Source organism: Patella vulgata, chromosome 7 (assembly GCF_932274485.2).
Source record: "Patella vulgata chromosome 7, xgPatVulg1.2, whole genome shotgun sequence".
NCBI lineage: Eukaryota > Metazoa > Mollusca > Gastropoda > Patellidae > Patella > Patella vulgata.
Genome location: NC_065885.2, coordinates 24,003,700 through 24,019,320, shown reverse-complemented (window position 1 = coordinate 24,019,320; position 15,621 = coordinate 24,003,700). Strand labels below are relative to the sequence as shown.

Below are 15,621 nucleotides of genomic sequence, written 5' to 3'. Positions count from 1 at the left end.
TGTTTTTTTTTAAGTGTCATCACAGGAAAAAAAGATATTTTCATGGGAATATATGCCAATGTGCAGCAGCTAAGTTGCCTGAGCAGTCGTCAAAGGCTGCGGCATATTGATTCTTTTGAGGATATCTTTAGGATTTACAAGACACTGAAGACTAACCAAGAGTATAACAACTCAGAACATCAGAAAGAATTAAATTTTGATTAGCTTCTAGCTCTTGCAGATGCTACCATTTATCATAAATCTTGCTGATGCTACTATTTATCATACAAAACATCTATAAATTCTGAGTCAATTGGATGATAACTTTAGCCCCTGGAGCTTTTTCAATGTGGAAGTATAAAAAATTACAAAACAATAAAACATTTGACTTATTTTTATTCCGTTTCCATGGTTTCTTGTAGTAGCATTTATATAAGTAATATCAGAATAATATCACAGTAATATTCAGTCAATAAAATGAGATGCTTGAACATATTACTTTAAGAAACAATATTGTAGTATCATAGTTGGGCAGTTAATAGATCAATCTCCTTTGTCCAAGATCTGAGTAGGTCTAAAAAACAAAAAAACACACGATGACCAAAAAAATTCAGAGGAATTGCGCAACAGTACATAAGCCAAACTCCAGTTTTAGATATATATTCCCATTTTAAACAGAAAACCCATTTTTTTTATGAAAACATCTAGTGATGTGTGGGGCCAGTCTCCAAATGCTAGAAATATTATTGTCATCAGAAGTTGAACTCCATTTCTTTCCTCTATATTTTTAAGCATCAAATATTATCGAAAGAACCAGATTTATTAAGATACATGAATATTGGCATGTGTTAAATTAAATGTTTAAAATAATAATGAAAGTTATTTAAAAATAATTATTTACATGTAGGCCTACATTGAAAAATATACACAATATATAAGAAGAAAACAAGCTTATAAAATATGTATCAAAATATATATACTAAAATAATAATCGCATTATAAAATAATGTCATTCATGAGCATTAAAAATATCCAAGATCTAAGCTTTACAGTAATACCACTACTACTATATATATGCCTCTTGCTTTGAGTATGCTCAGATGATCATTCGTCGAACAATGACAGAGGATTGAATCCAAAGAAACGTTTCTAGGGCGATAAAAATAAAACATGGAGACATGTTTTTCAATTTAATTTATGCCTAGTATGCCTAAGGCAGTTTCAATTAAAAAATTAGGTGTCATTGGTGGAGGAATACACATTTTTTTCTCTTGGCCAGCCCTTACATATATTACAGAAGAAAGGGAGATCCTATGGAAATGTTTGACAGAGGATCAGCCATGCCATGTACCGAACATGGGGTCTAGAAATGGTACCACTGTATATATATATATATATATATATATATATGGAATGTATTGAAAGGCAGTGATTATCATGCTTTTAGCATGTATTTATGATTAATAAACTAATAATATAGCATAATCTACCGAAATTCAAAATGACACTATTGTATTCCAACTTTTGTAGTCAAATAGATTTGAGATAACAAAAAAAACAAAAAAAAATATATAAAAGACTCTATGGAAGTATAGAAGATGAGAGTGGACACCAGTACTTTTTAAGTGATTTTGTTAACCTTTAAATACTTCAAGAAAATGTTTATCGCTAAATAATGATATGTTTCTGAAGACCATGACATAAACTCTAAATAGGAATAATTAAGGATACACTCACATCACATAATGATGTTTGGTATTTCAAGGAAAGTAATCTAACGTAATCTATAGATATGACTTATTAACTTTTATAGTTCTAATAAAATTGAAATATACTAATGTCCAAAAGAAAGTATACACACTAAAAATATGACTAAGTTTTGTTTAAATCAACAAAATGTGATAAAACTACACTGAACAACTCGTGCATCTAAACTCAATATTTCTAAGCAAATAAATGGCAAAACAAATGGACATTGTACCCAAATACCGCATACAATGGAAAAATGACTTTGTTTGAAGCAGGACAAAATGCACAGTGTATACTTTCTTTTGGACATTAGCATAGGATAGATATTTCATAAATATATATTTCATCATTGACCTTCAATCTGTGTTTTCTTTCCTTTCTAGAAACACATTAAATGTCTCCCTCAGTATAAGGTAAGCTTAAAATATAGTTTAAGGAAATATTTATCAAGGAAAATAATGTATGAGCATTTTAGCTTTTGAGATCTATTGATATGGCATTTTATAATCATTGCATAGCCTTGGAAGTTTATAAAGTCATTAGAACATTAAAAGTTTGTTGTATGTCATTGTATATCCTCTGATTCTGTTTGATCAGAAATTTGTTCAATGTTATTGTCCTCCAATAAAGATTTTCTCTGTAAACCAATATTCCATCTGTATGTAAATTGTGATTTTATTGTGCGGATTTCTCGAATAAATATTGGAAATACACATACTGTAGTTAAAAATATCTGTAAAAAAATAAAGAAATAAAATTATAATGTCTAAGAAAAGACACCAAGAAATGACTGCATATTAATCACTCATATACCGATAACTTAAAGATGCATTATGTAAGATTTAGGTAAAGAGCTGACCGTTCTTGCTATAACTATAATAGTTCAAAACTGAATAATGCAAAATGAATATACATGTATTGAAAATTTCATTAAAATTACTTTATTCTGATCGAAGTTATCACTGTTTAAAGTTTTGACAAAATGTGGCCTAGATTGTTTATTATCGTAGCAACAGTACTCTTGTATTCAATACTAAGCCTCAATTTCTAAACTAAATCTTTAAATAGCGATCACGTTTTATTCTGTTTAATTCTCTGCTATCTATTGTTCTAGAGAGTTGATTATGGATTTGTCATGTGAATAAATGTCTTAATAATAGTTGATATAACATTTTAAGCCAAAATAAAGAACTGCAATAGGCAGATTGAAGACATCATTGACAATATGCATTAAGGAATGTTGTAGTTTGACACAAGTATAACTATTATCAATTGAGGAATGTTGCAGTTTAATACATGTATAACTCATATCAATTGAGCAATGGCAGTTTAATACATGTATAACCCATATCAACTGAGAAATGCTGTAGATTGATTCATGTATAACGCATATAAATTGAATTAAACATACATTATGCAAGAGCTAAATCTGATTATTGCAAGTCTTAATTTAGGCTTCAGATGTTATAGAAATTATAAATTAGATCTTTATTTAAACAACAAGCCCAAAATCAACTCTGTAGACCCATGGATGGCTCGACTACAGCTAGGACTCAAATAGGATTTCACTTATTGATTAAATCAAATATGGCGCACCCTGATGAGAATACGTCAGTTAGATCGAGGCTAAATGATAGAGTGTACGTAGCAAGGCCGCTATAGAGCGTTTCCGCATGCCATTGAAAAATTTACATGATAATCGAGATATGTAGGTGGAGTTAACGCCTGTCAATCAAACAATCAGCCAAGGTTAAAGCACATTTCACTACCATTTCTAGTCTAATATTACAACGATGATAACTATGTTCAAAATAAAGTAATTTGACTGAAATTTTCAATATATTCTTCTTTCATCATCTACTTTTGAACTGTTATAGCAAGAATGGCCAACTCTCTATTAAAATCTCCCATAATGTATCTTTAAGTTTTTTTTAAATTCTCCAATATATCAGCCAATATTAAAACAGATATTGCTTTAGTATTGTTCTTGAACTTTTTAAAAAATCTTATCTGGTACATTCCTCAAAGAATCATTATCTTAAAAACCAATGATACTGGCAGTGATATTTACTCAAAACAGAGATAATAAAATTCAGCAACACATTTGATACCACTAATAATAATCATTGCAACCAATGCTCTTATTACTAGATAACATCTTACTAACATTGTATGCCAAATAATTGATATGGTTAGTGGTTTTTATTAAATGCACACTTACTGTGATCATAAAGAAAATAAATACTGATTTCCATCCTAGTTTAGTTTGAATTACAGGTACCAATATCTGCAAATTTTTGAATATTATGAGTTTAACTGCTATTAAATGTAGACTTTTAAATTTTCACATGGCTGAACAATGGAAAATTGTTTTTTTTATTGTGCATGCAGTGTAATAGGTGATTATGTTAACATGATGCAGATCATCCATATTAATTTCCTTTTTATGTATATGTATTTTAATGTAGACATAACAGATCATATAGCAAACTACCTTTATTCAAAAGATTCATGCAACAGATTCTCATCATACATGTGGCTTTGTAAATAAGTGTACAACATATATATTTAAATGTTTACTGGTATATTAATGATAAAATAACCGACCTGTCCTATAGCAGCACCAACACTACCTGTACCATCCACTATACCAGTTACTGTAGCTAAAGCTTTATTATTACCTTTTATAGGACCTTGTTGACCTAATGTAATATATGAAATATTAAGTATTTTTGAGTGAGCTCAGTTTGAGAATTTATATTATAAATATTCTTTTTCTGATACTGCAAATGTGAAGTGGCTAAGTGCATAGCCATTAATAAATGGTTTATATAATGTATGTCTTATCTATCCAAAAAGAGAAGGATATTTCACTCGACAAAGGTAGTGACATATTTATTCTTCCTAATGCTCGTCGTTTTATGAATAAAAACACTGTGTTTCAATTTCTCTTCAATCTGATGATCAATTTATCAAGGCCGATAACTCCAACAACAATAATTATTTATCTCATGCACATAACCACTGTGTATAAATTTCAAGTCAATCAAATAATAACTTTATTGTCTATTGGATGATGGAAGGACAGCACACAGGCATATAAAAAGTAGGCATTATCAAAAAATAAACAATGATGACCCACCTAAATCGGCTGATATAGCTGCACTGATTAAGTTGGCAACACCCCCTATAAAAAACCCTGTTACACCCATTAAAAATGCATTCATACTATAAACACCTGACGAATCTAGAAAAATAACAATCATTGATTTATAGATACAATGTTTTACATAGTGATTATACATGTCAACAATATTGAGTATAATAATATCTATTTAACCTGTTTCATTTACTCTTTAATACTAGGAATTGAAATGGGCTTTAATTATAAAATATTGACAGCATACAGTGATTTTTTTACACAGATAGAAAACTGTCACGAGAGACCAAAAATTGCTTAATCTAGTTAAAGAAAAGAATAAGAAAGAACTTACTGCCATAAACAAATAAAGCTGGTATAGAAAGTATTAACATTGGTACTACAACTACAGCCCTATGTTTACATAAATCCTGAAATATATATGTACATGTATGTATGAAGCTAATTATTAATAATCACACCAACGGCTTTGACATACATATAATCTTATGTGAGATTATTTTTTTTACTTTCTCAACAAATATTTCCAAAATGGTTATCATGTCAGTTCTAAATGCTTCTTTGAAAACACCCAGGAAATCAAAGAAATTGCTTTATAGAGTATGAAATGAAATGGCCTACTCTTCTTCATCAACTGGGCTAATGAAAACTGTAGACTATTAATAAAAATGCTTCAGTCTTGTTATTCAATTATAAAAGATAATCTCTGCTTCAAATAACTCAAAGTATGAGTTAAATATTATATTAATTTGTAAATATATATATAGAAAATGTATACTTACTGATACTACTCCAGCTATTGTTCCACCTGTAAATCAAAAATCAAAATAATTTATATTTTTGGATGCTACTCAAATCAAACTAAAAATACCATCTGTATAGGAATAAATGTTTAATGAATTCCAACTGTCAAGGGTTCTTTTACAATTTATGTGTACACAGGATCTTGCTTTTTCATCCCATCCAAACGACTATACATTGTCCCTTGACTATGCAGCTGTCCATGTCAGGCCCTCCGTCCTGCACCACTTACAAGGGGAAATCATGCCGAAAAATCTTGAGGAACTTTCTAGGCCAACATCGGGTGAACCCGAGACTTTCTAGCTTAACGAGCCAACGTCTTATTCATTCAGCCACTGCAACTCCCGATGTAGGTGTAGATTCACAGAAAGATTAATATAATCTTTAATTATAAAAAATAATCTCTAAAACAGCCAATATATTTCAGAGACTTAGATTTGTGAGTAGATGCTGGTGTCAATGCACAAAAATCGCTTTAATAGGCAAATAAATAAATTGTTTCAAGTTCAGTAAGTAAAGCAAGGGTCGTTCTGGTTACATACAGGAAATAACATTTATAAGGTTTAATAATGTCATAAACAATGTCTCAATATGAATCAAAGTATAAGTCTTACCAATTATACCACCTACATCGTACCATATTGATATCTGATCCGCTAGGGTTGCCTTCCAATTAAATGATGCAACAAGGTAAAATGGTAGCCAGAAGAAAAATGAGTAATTGACAAGTTTCAGGAAAGCATAGGATAGTGAGTACTGAAAATATATTAAATTTTGGCTGTTAATAAAATACAGTGTTTAATTAATTGGACTAGATTTAACAAATAATTAAACTAATTCCTGCAAAAATAGAACCAACATGACATATTTTCATCTCAATAAGTTGCTTGTAGGAAGAAACCTCGAGATAACCCACAATAGTTAGGCATGTAAAAAGGGCAATTGATATACATTTTGCTCAAATCTACACATCTTAAAACAAGTACGATCATACTATGGACCAGGAACTGACCATGTTGTTGGATGAAATTCAAAAATTGACTTCACCAAATCAATGCAGAATTTTTCAAAGAACAAGTATGCCAATGTTCATTTCGATAGAACTTAAACTGATGTAGCCTTAAAATTTTTCAAAGAGCGTCACCCCAAGAAGAAGAACAAGATGAGCTCCTGGCCCAAAAACACAAATTATATGGAAAACAGTTTGTACACATATTGTGCTCAATCGCTAAATTCACTCCTTCGTCCACCAACTCATACACACACCATTAATACAATATTCTAGCTACTTTACAGGATATTAAGGCGTTCACATAAAATACGAACCAGTATAACTCCTGGTAATAACAAAGCTTGACAAAAACTAATGGCTTTAATTTCTACTTTTACTTCGCTAATATCTATATCACTATCTTCTATTAATGGTGCTGAAATATATCATATAAATGTTAATCCATCATAAAGAGGGCAAGCTCAGCAACAACATAGGATACCCTAAATTTGTAAAGATTGGTATTGACAAAACAGATTGAAACTAAGAAAATATTATATGATTTATCTCCTCAAGGGTCCTATAATCTGTTCACAGTAAGATCACATAAAGAACTCTCATCCAAAATGTGATAAACCCAATTATGTACGACCTCATGTAACTTAAATACTAAAATAGTATTAATAGGTACAAGGTAAAAGCACAAATGAAATATAGTTGGCTGTTTTTATTTTCATAGAATAATGCCTGTCTATTACAAAAATTTGGGCATGGTGTTTATATCTCATATATGGTATCTTAATACCAATACTAATAATCTGTAGTTTGAGGAGCTTTACCATCAGCTTGATCTGTTAAATCAACATCAGCATCATCTTGTATAAAAGTAGTTCTGCTTGTATCAATATTATAGCTTTTTATAAATTCCCCATTACTGTTTTCTTTTAAACCTGAAATAAATTACCGGACAAGATAAGAGACATGGGTGAGATAATAACAGCTTTCTACGTTGTAAATAATTACTAATATAATAATTGTCTACATGGGACCTCTAACAAACACAAAGCATCCTTAAATCATTCCAGCACTCATGAATATTTAACATTTAAAATACATTAAAGTTCTTCTTGACACACCAGATTACAAAAACATTACAAATATTGAATAAACTTACCTACTTCTGTTGGTGTACTAACTAAACCAAATAATATTATAAAACCACCTCCAAATAATATACTTGATGTAAACAGAAATGCATACTAAAATAAAATAATAGTATATTTTCAGAAATATCATTCAAAATATACTGCATTGTTTCAAACATCTAGTCAACAAGAAATGTTGTATATTTAGACTTTTATTTTAAACTGCTCTCTTTTTGATTAGCAGGAAATTTTGATGGAATAGTTCTAGGTCTATCTTTAATAGAAACATATATACCTAAAGCTGTTTAATATCATCAAAATCGGGTTTTGTAATAAGGGGCAATAACTATGCAATCATTTATAGGGGATATTGGTTGAAATGGCTGTGCTGAGATTGACAGCAAGATCTATCTCAATTAGTGCTGGGTATTATCGCCACTGCAGTTACGATATTTGTATTGCAATTCAGGTGCTATAATACGATTTGTATCACGATTCATAACTAGGTCAAGAAAATAACAGGATAAATGAATAATTGATATATTTAGTCCTGCCAATGTCTAAGAAATAAAACTGTTTTATATTACGATATTGATGTGGATCAAAATATGGACCAAAACAATTTAAGAGTTTTTGTGTACATATTATGGATAATGTGTGATGTGAATAATTAAGAGTGACAGGTTACTTACTGAAGCAATAAAAAAACTAAAAAAGAATCACGATACATTGAATCAGCATCTTGCAATTCCAATCTCATTAAAAAATAGATCCTATTACGTTTCGTTTTTTATAGTTCAAAATTTTGTTTTACTTCTCTTTACTATACTAGGATCTGGAAGAGTTATTATATCAGCGTCATTCTAGTTGAAGTGAGGGATTAGCCACTGAAACGGTCTGTTATGCCGAGTCCTTGGCGTGCGGTGCACAGAACTGTGGTTTAACCACTAGAAACGTCAACGCTGATTGATTAATGAATGTCTGACGTCATAGGGTCAAAAGCCGCTCGTACGACCCCTGACATGCCATTCCATTACAACTGGTCAGATCTTCATGCAGTGTAGGCCATCAAAAGTATAAAAAAAAAAAGAAACGAAATACAGATCTGTATTTTAATCAAATTGTTGCAATTCAATGCGCAACTCGTGAGAAGGTGAATCGCGATACATGGTTTCAACGATATATTGTGCCAGCACTAAACTCAATTATCCGAGAGCACTTCTCAGAACATGCACAAGTAATGGAATGAACCAATAAAGACAGGTACATGAAAATATGTACGCCAACAAATGAAATTGGGTTCAATGTCCTACTGTTCTGCTCCAACTGGGCTAATGAAGGCAGGGTACGCCAACAAACCTTCTGGGTTTATAATTAAAACATTTTTTAACATAAAGATAATCTTTAAAACTTACATCATAACCATAATCTAAAACTGAAGATACCATGAAAGCTCCCATTATATTACCAACAGATGCACAGGCACTCCACAATCCTAGTACAAGACCTCGGCTTTTGAGAAGATTAAAAATTACATTTTTATAATAAAAAAAAATCGTCCATGTTAACTATCTCTATGACTATATATGCCCTTTTATGTGGCAGAATAACTTTATTTTAAACATTATCTGCGTAAGCCAGCATTCCAATAAAATGTGATAATAAGAAAGTGTTTAAGGTTATTTCGCTCAGTCCCTATTGAGTCAATGAACGTACATGTAATTTTAACAGATCCAAATAAGATTTGTCAGAGAAACATACCTAGTAAATTTGGTGGAATTAGGGGAGAAATTGGAAAATGTTTGAAATTGTGTAAATCTTGTACTTTCGATAAAATAAAAAGCTGTTTCAATCCATTTGAGAGGATGGACCACCCTTCCAATATTTTGTTCTGAAGCCTTAATCCATTTGTTATGTAAAAGAATAATGTTGACAATTACCTTGTATGTCCAAACCAATTGCCCATAACAGCTACCACAGTTGGCCAGCCAGTAGATTGTAATAACCCATTGCACACCCAGACAGTAACATAGACATATTTATTATAAAAATGAACCCATTCTAAAACGCAACCAAATATAAATATCTGTAATATACAAGTCATCAAGTTATATTAACTGGAGTAAAATTCAGCCTGAATATGATTTAAAAACCTAACTTTGGTACAGTATAAGACATAATATGCTTTTTCATATATTATATGAACTAAATTTTTCCACTTGAAAATCTAGACATATGACTATTTCTTTCATCTATTTATAACTGTTATAGGTTGTTTTTAACAGTAAAGAAATAACTAAATTGAATTGCAATTCAAGTAAAATACAGTTAACAATTTGGCAAAATGTTTTCTATGCCAGCTCGACAAGAAACAGCTAAACGGCCGAGAAGTAAGGTCTGCTAGGATATATTCATCTAGGTCTAGACAGGCCTTCCCTTGGTCCACTGAAATTAACTACGCTTAGTAATAGTCAGGGTATATAATATCACTGTATAATCGAGACTTAGCACCATATGACCATTACCACAGTTTAATAGCTAACTCCTATAGCCTATAATATCCTACTTCCAGTCTGAAGCCAATCAAATGTCGAATTTGGCCGCATCTCCAATATGATAAAATAGTCTTGCTATTAGCAAGCGTAGCTAACAGTAGACGGGTAGGACAAGTACTTATAGGTAAGAGTTTCCATTCCATTATCAGTAAGTAATGGAAAATTACTTACCGATAAAGCAGATGAGCACATTCCAAATGCTAAAACTTTCCTCATGTCCAACCTAGAAAAATAAATAAGAAATCAGTTTATCATATTTAAGCTGATAGTTCAATTTAAAAAAAAATATAAAGGGTGGATGGCGAGAGAGGGGATTTAACATGTACTAACTCATGACGCTTGTTGCCACTCAATGTAACCAGTTACTTGTTATTAAAATCCAATCATTAAGACATTTTCTTTGTGTGGTTTTAAAATGTTTGCTGTCTTTTTCATTTATTTTGTCCACATAAAAGTGATTTACCTGTCTCCCACCATTCCACTGATATACAACCCCTAAAATACAAACAATACAAGACAATAATACAGTCATATATTACACTATGTACTATATACAATAAAATAAAATGAGGTTTAACCTAGCTAGCGTTATATTTTTCTGAATTTGAGGCAAGCACCATGCAATGTCCTATGAGGGAGATTTTGCTATACAGCAGCACTGCGTACGTAACTAACGTACGAAAATTAAATGGCAGCTGGCTTTTGCAGGTAATGTGTCTCTGATGTTGGGAAATGGGAATGAGCAGCACTGCAATCTACTTTTATTGTGAATTCCAACTGTTAAGAGCACTTTTCCGTGCAAGTCAACATGTACACAAAACCTCAGTTTTCAGTCCAATCTGAATAAGTTTTTCCTCGCCAGGTCCTCCACCCTGCACTACTGACAAAGGGAAACCATGACGGAAAATCCTGAGGAACTTTTTTGACCAACATCGATAATGAACCCTGGCTGGGAATTCCAAGTTAGCGAGCCAGTGTGATCATGGCCCCGTGAAGTCATATATACTATTCAAAAAAAGTAGGGGATATTTGATTTTGGGGGCATAATACTAAAATATGCAAATGACTACGAAAAAAGTCACTATAGAACCTAACAGAAGAAACATTTCCAGTTACATGTGACGCCCAAACGCACCAATAGCTACCGCATGGAATGCAGGTGATGCTTGGGATCATCATGGGGGTCCAACCCAAGATTTGCACGACTCTGACTTTGAATGTTACAGTCATTGTGGCATTGAATTCCAGGGTGGAAACATCAGTTTAATTGTTTTAGTGACCAGAAAACAAATTTTGATATGCGTCGGCTTACCCAAAATGAAAGGTTACGTGCTCTTGGCATGCTACAGATCGGCACAACACAGGCGGTTGTGGTGCGGACGATGAATGTTTCTCAGTCTGTCATAAGCAGGCTGTGGTCCAGATACCGTGATACACAATCTGTACAGGACAGACCACGCTCAGGTCGACCAAGGGCGACAACTCAAGCCCAGGATCGATTTATCCGTACCTTGGCCTTGAGAAATCGTGTCATCACAGCAAATCAGATCAGCGCTCGTCTTCAAACAGACACTGGTGTGAGAGTGAGTGGCCAGACGATTCGGAATCGACTGCATAGGGGTCACCTTCGCGCCCGACGTCCTCGCGTGATCCCTTGTTTGAGAGATCATCACATTCAGGCAAGACGTCGTTGGTGTAGGGATCGTCAACACTGGGATAATCGACGCTGGAGCAATGTGATGTTTTCAGATGAGTCAAGGTTCACTGTTGATTTTTTGGACAGACGTAGGAGGGTGTGGCGTCGTCGAAACGAGCGCTTCCAAGACGTTAACGTCATCAGACATGATCGATTTGGGGGTGGTTCTGTTATGGTGTGGGAAGGCATCACTGTTGCTGGAAGAACGGCTTTACATGTTGTTGCAGGGCGTGTTACAGGCCAGTACTACCGGGACAACATCTTGGCAGTCCATGTTGTGCCGTTCGCACGACGTCATGGCCGCCGTTTCATCTTCCAGGATGACAACGCAAGATGTCACAGGGCCAGGATCGTTACAGGTTACCTCCAACAACAGAACATCACCACATTACCTTGGCCAGCACTGAGTCCCGACCTCTCCCCCATCGAGCATGTCTGGGACATGCTTGGACAGAGTTTACGTCAACGTCAACAACGTCCTGCCAATGTCCAAGAACTTGCTGCTGCGTTGCAACAGGAATGGGACAATCTGGACCAAAATGACCTTAGACGTCTCATTAGGAGTATGCCACGTCGGATCAATGCTTGTTTGGCAAACAGAGGAGTATTTCCCCGTTACTGACTTGGTTGTGATGCTGTGGTAACTTTGCTGTTTGACCCCGGGTATCATTTTACCCTTATAATGGTCAGTCTGTGCCTTACTTAGTCTAACGATCATTTGGAATAAATCGATGAATGTGAACTTCATTTCATTTTGTCATTTGTTTCTTCGTCAGTTTCATTAGGTGACTTTAATAACACTTAAAAATCAAATATCCCCTACTTTTTTTGAATAGTATATATTTTTTTACATGAAAAAACAGATCTATGGAGTAGACCTACCTCAAAATACTACTGCATCATGTTAACTCAAGGGTAGTAAATAATATGTTACTACATGATGAAAACCATCAAACATTATTCAGTACTAAAATATTCTGAATATAATTATGCCATGGCAAAAGTTCTCCATCAATTTTTGCTTTTTTCCAATTTCAAATATTGATGATCAACATTTATTGAAACAAATGATACAAAATGTTGCATTTTCGTAGGTACATTTAGTGACATAAGTTTTACAGATAAATAAATCAACTGGTCAGAACCCAAAATAAAAAAACAATTCTAGCTTTATTTGTAAAACTAGAAAACTACGGTACAAACTGATTTATTTCAAACCAGTTATTTCAGTATTTAATATAATAATCGTACCACTGCATATGATATAAGGAAAGTAGCATCTAAAACACCCAGAAATATTTCGGCATCTTTATCATTTTCAAACAGATGTCTTTTATTCCATAGCTATAATTAAATATATACACATTATCAGATTAAAGGACACTAGAAAAAATGGCAAATATAGACAATAAATGTAGTCTTATCAAAAAGCATACAGGTCCAATTGATCAATCTTACCAACCATAAGCTATGGCAATCTAAGTGTTACATTAATCATTACCTTCTGCTGATTTTATTTTGTGAGCCGTGGTGGCTAGGCTAAGTGGGTAAAACGCTGGTTCACTAGCCTGGAGGTCACAGGTTCGCTCCTGGTGTTTGCCAAGAAAGTTCATCAGGATTTTCTGATGTGGTTTCCCCTTGTCAGTGGTGCAGGATGGAGGCCCTGACAAGGAGAGCCATTTTGTCGTACAGAGGTCCCATGTACACATTGGCATGCCCGTAAAAGATCCCCTAGCAGTTGGAATTCGATATCAGAGTAGACCTTAGCGTTGCTGTCCGGGCAAAATTTCCTCCCTCATAGCATACTATATGGCATATGTCCGTCTTCATTAGCCCTGTCAGAGCAGAACAGTAGGACGTTTAACCCCATTTCATTTCATTTCATTAATTTTATTTCAAGACAATGTATTCTACAGTTTTGTTTAATCATCTAAATGATTATCTAAAGATCATTTTTTATTGGCCTTGAGCTACATTGTATCTTGAAAAATAGGTAATATTGTTATAAATAATGTAATTAATCAATAATATGTTTTAACATAAATCCTTCTTTATTTGTAATTGCTGTATAAGCTTATATAGTAGATTTGTGATTCAGTATAACTTAAATAAGTCAAGTAGCTTTTATTAGATAATCTTTTGCAGAGAAAATATGAAAATCTTATTATCATACTAACAAAAATGTCAATATGTACTGATCTAAAATATCATGATAATACACAGATAATAATGACGGCACTTAATTCCAATTAACTATAAATCACAGCTGAACAAATCATTTCATATTTCAATGATACTAAAAAAAAATCTTACAGCATATGGTTTGGTTGTATTAACTGTTTCATTATTAAAAGTTGGTGTCCATTCCTCAGAGATAGTGGACTTGACATTGCTAAAAGTTTTCCTTGCAGCATGGAAGAATGAATAGCTGAAATTATAACAAAAAAAATATGTCTTATATATGAGAAATCGCCTTCTGGGTGATAAAACATAAATACTGAAGGCTTGACCCCAGATCCATTGATTTGTTTTGATATGTGCATTTTTACTGTGGTAACTGTGTCTGTGTCCTGTCCTCGTCCTGTGTTGAAAATTTGTGTGTAGTGCGGTCCACCTGTCCTCTACTTAAAGCCTAAAGGAGCTAAATCGCTAATATTTTGAACCTAGAAATTGACACAAATGGGTCGTAAGCATATAATAATGTAATTGGAATATATATAATAAACTGATTTACATTCAATCGTTTCCATTTTTACTCTAATTTCAAATCTTTTACGTTCGGCGAAATATATGTCAGAAGTCTCAATCGTTTGAAAATCTCTAGCGTCTGGTTATTCTAGTCTAGATAGTATTTATTGCGCATACTCTCCCGATATGAATATGTCGTCACCGTTTGATATGACTTGTTGAATGTCTAGCCTCATTCTTCGAGTCCCTTATTTTAGATTGGCCTGAAACGCATTATGGTACGGTACACAATTCGTGTACCAATGGTAAAATGTTTATTTTGTCTTAAATATTGGATATCAGAAGCCCATCTTTTCCCGGTAAGACCACAACATCAATGTTGATTTAAATTGACAAATAATTCATGTTTTCAATGTCGAAGATTTTCTTTTGGATCATGCCATGGATGATACTGAGTTAGAGACTTAGCTACTTTAACTATTACACTTACCTTAGAAAGGTTAAGATAAATACGAAGAGGTGATAAAAAGTTACTTTACGACGCATGGCGTCATCAACATAAATAAACAAAATACACAGACATAAAAGTATTTAATTGGAAGAAATTAATACAGTATGACAGCAGACGAAATATAAAAATAAACATAAGTATCTATTGTTTCCGGTTTAGTGGTACAGAGGCGAGCAAAATATTATGGGGCTTTTGATTGGATAAATATACTATAAGGGTGGTCGACAGTGTGGCCGGCGCTAGTGTTTTAAAGGGACAATAACACTCTTGCTGGCTTGACAGCTCCAGAAAATAAATAATAGCCTTATTCTAAGTATTAGATGTTTAAGTATCCTACCTGTTGTGT

General features: G+C 33.1%; 1 protein-coding gene across 1 annotated transcript; it reads right to left on the bottom strand.

The window, feature by feature from the left end:
• Positions 1–358: 358 nt before the first annotated feature.
• On the bottom strand, positions 359–15,431 carry LOC126828474 (sugar phosphate exchanger 3). The gene is made up of 17 exons (XM_050558216.2): positions 15,255–15,431; positions 14,390–14,504; positions 13,328–13,420; positions 10,844–10,875; positions 10,552–10,603; positions 9,766–9,911; positions 9,241–9,337; positions 7,855–7,939; positions 7,520–7,630; positions 7,016–7,116; positions 6,304–6,445; positions 5,671–5,696; positions 5,223–5,298; positions 4,871–4,975; positions 4,336–4,430; positions 3,950–4,015; positions 359–2,461 (listed from the first exon to the last, which is right to left on the bottom strand). The coding sequence occupies exons 1-17, from the start codon at positions 15,308–15,310 to the stop codon at positions 2,294–2,296; spliced, it is 1,566 nt and encodes a 521-aa protein (XP_050414173.1). The 5' UTR covers positions 15,311–15,431; the 3' UTR covers positions 359–2,293.
• Between the last annotated feature and the right edge of the window lie 190 nt (positions 15,432–15,621).

What these genes read in the sequence shown, in the direction of transcription:
- LOC126828474 (XM_050558216.2), bottom strand. Translation starts at nt 15,310, where the DNA reads ATGCGTCGTAAAGTAACTTTTTATCACCTCTTCGTATTTATCTTAACC. An exon ending in TGTGCTCATCTGCTTTATCG is followed by an intron (nt 9,912 to 10,551) that starts GTAAGTAATTTT and finishes TGTATATTACAG; the next exon opens with ATATTTATATTTGGTTGCGT. An exon ending in TTTAACAGATCAAGCTGATG is followed by an intron (nt 7,117 to 7,519) that starts GTAAAGCTCCTC and finishes GATATATTTCAG; the next exon opens with CACCATTAATAGAAGATAGT.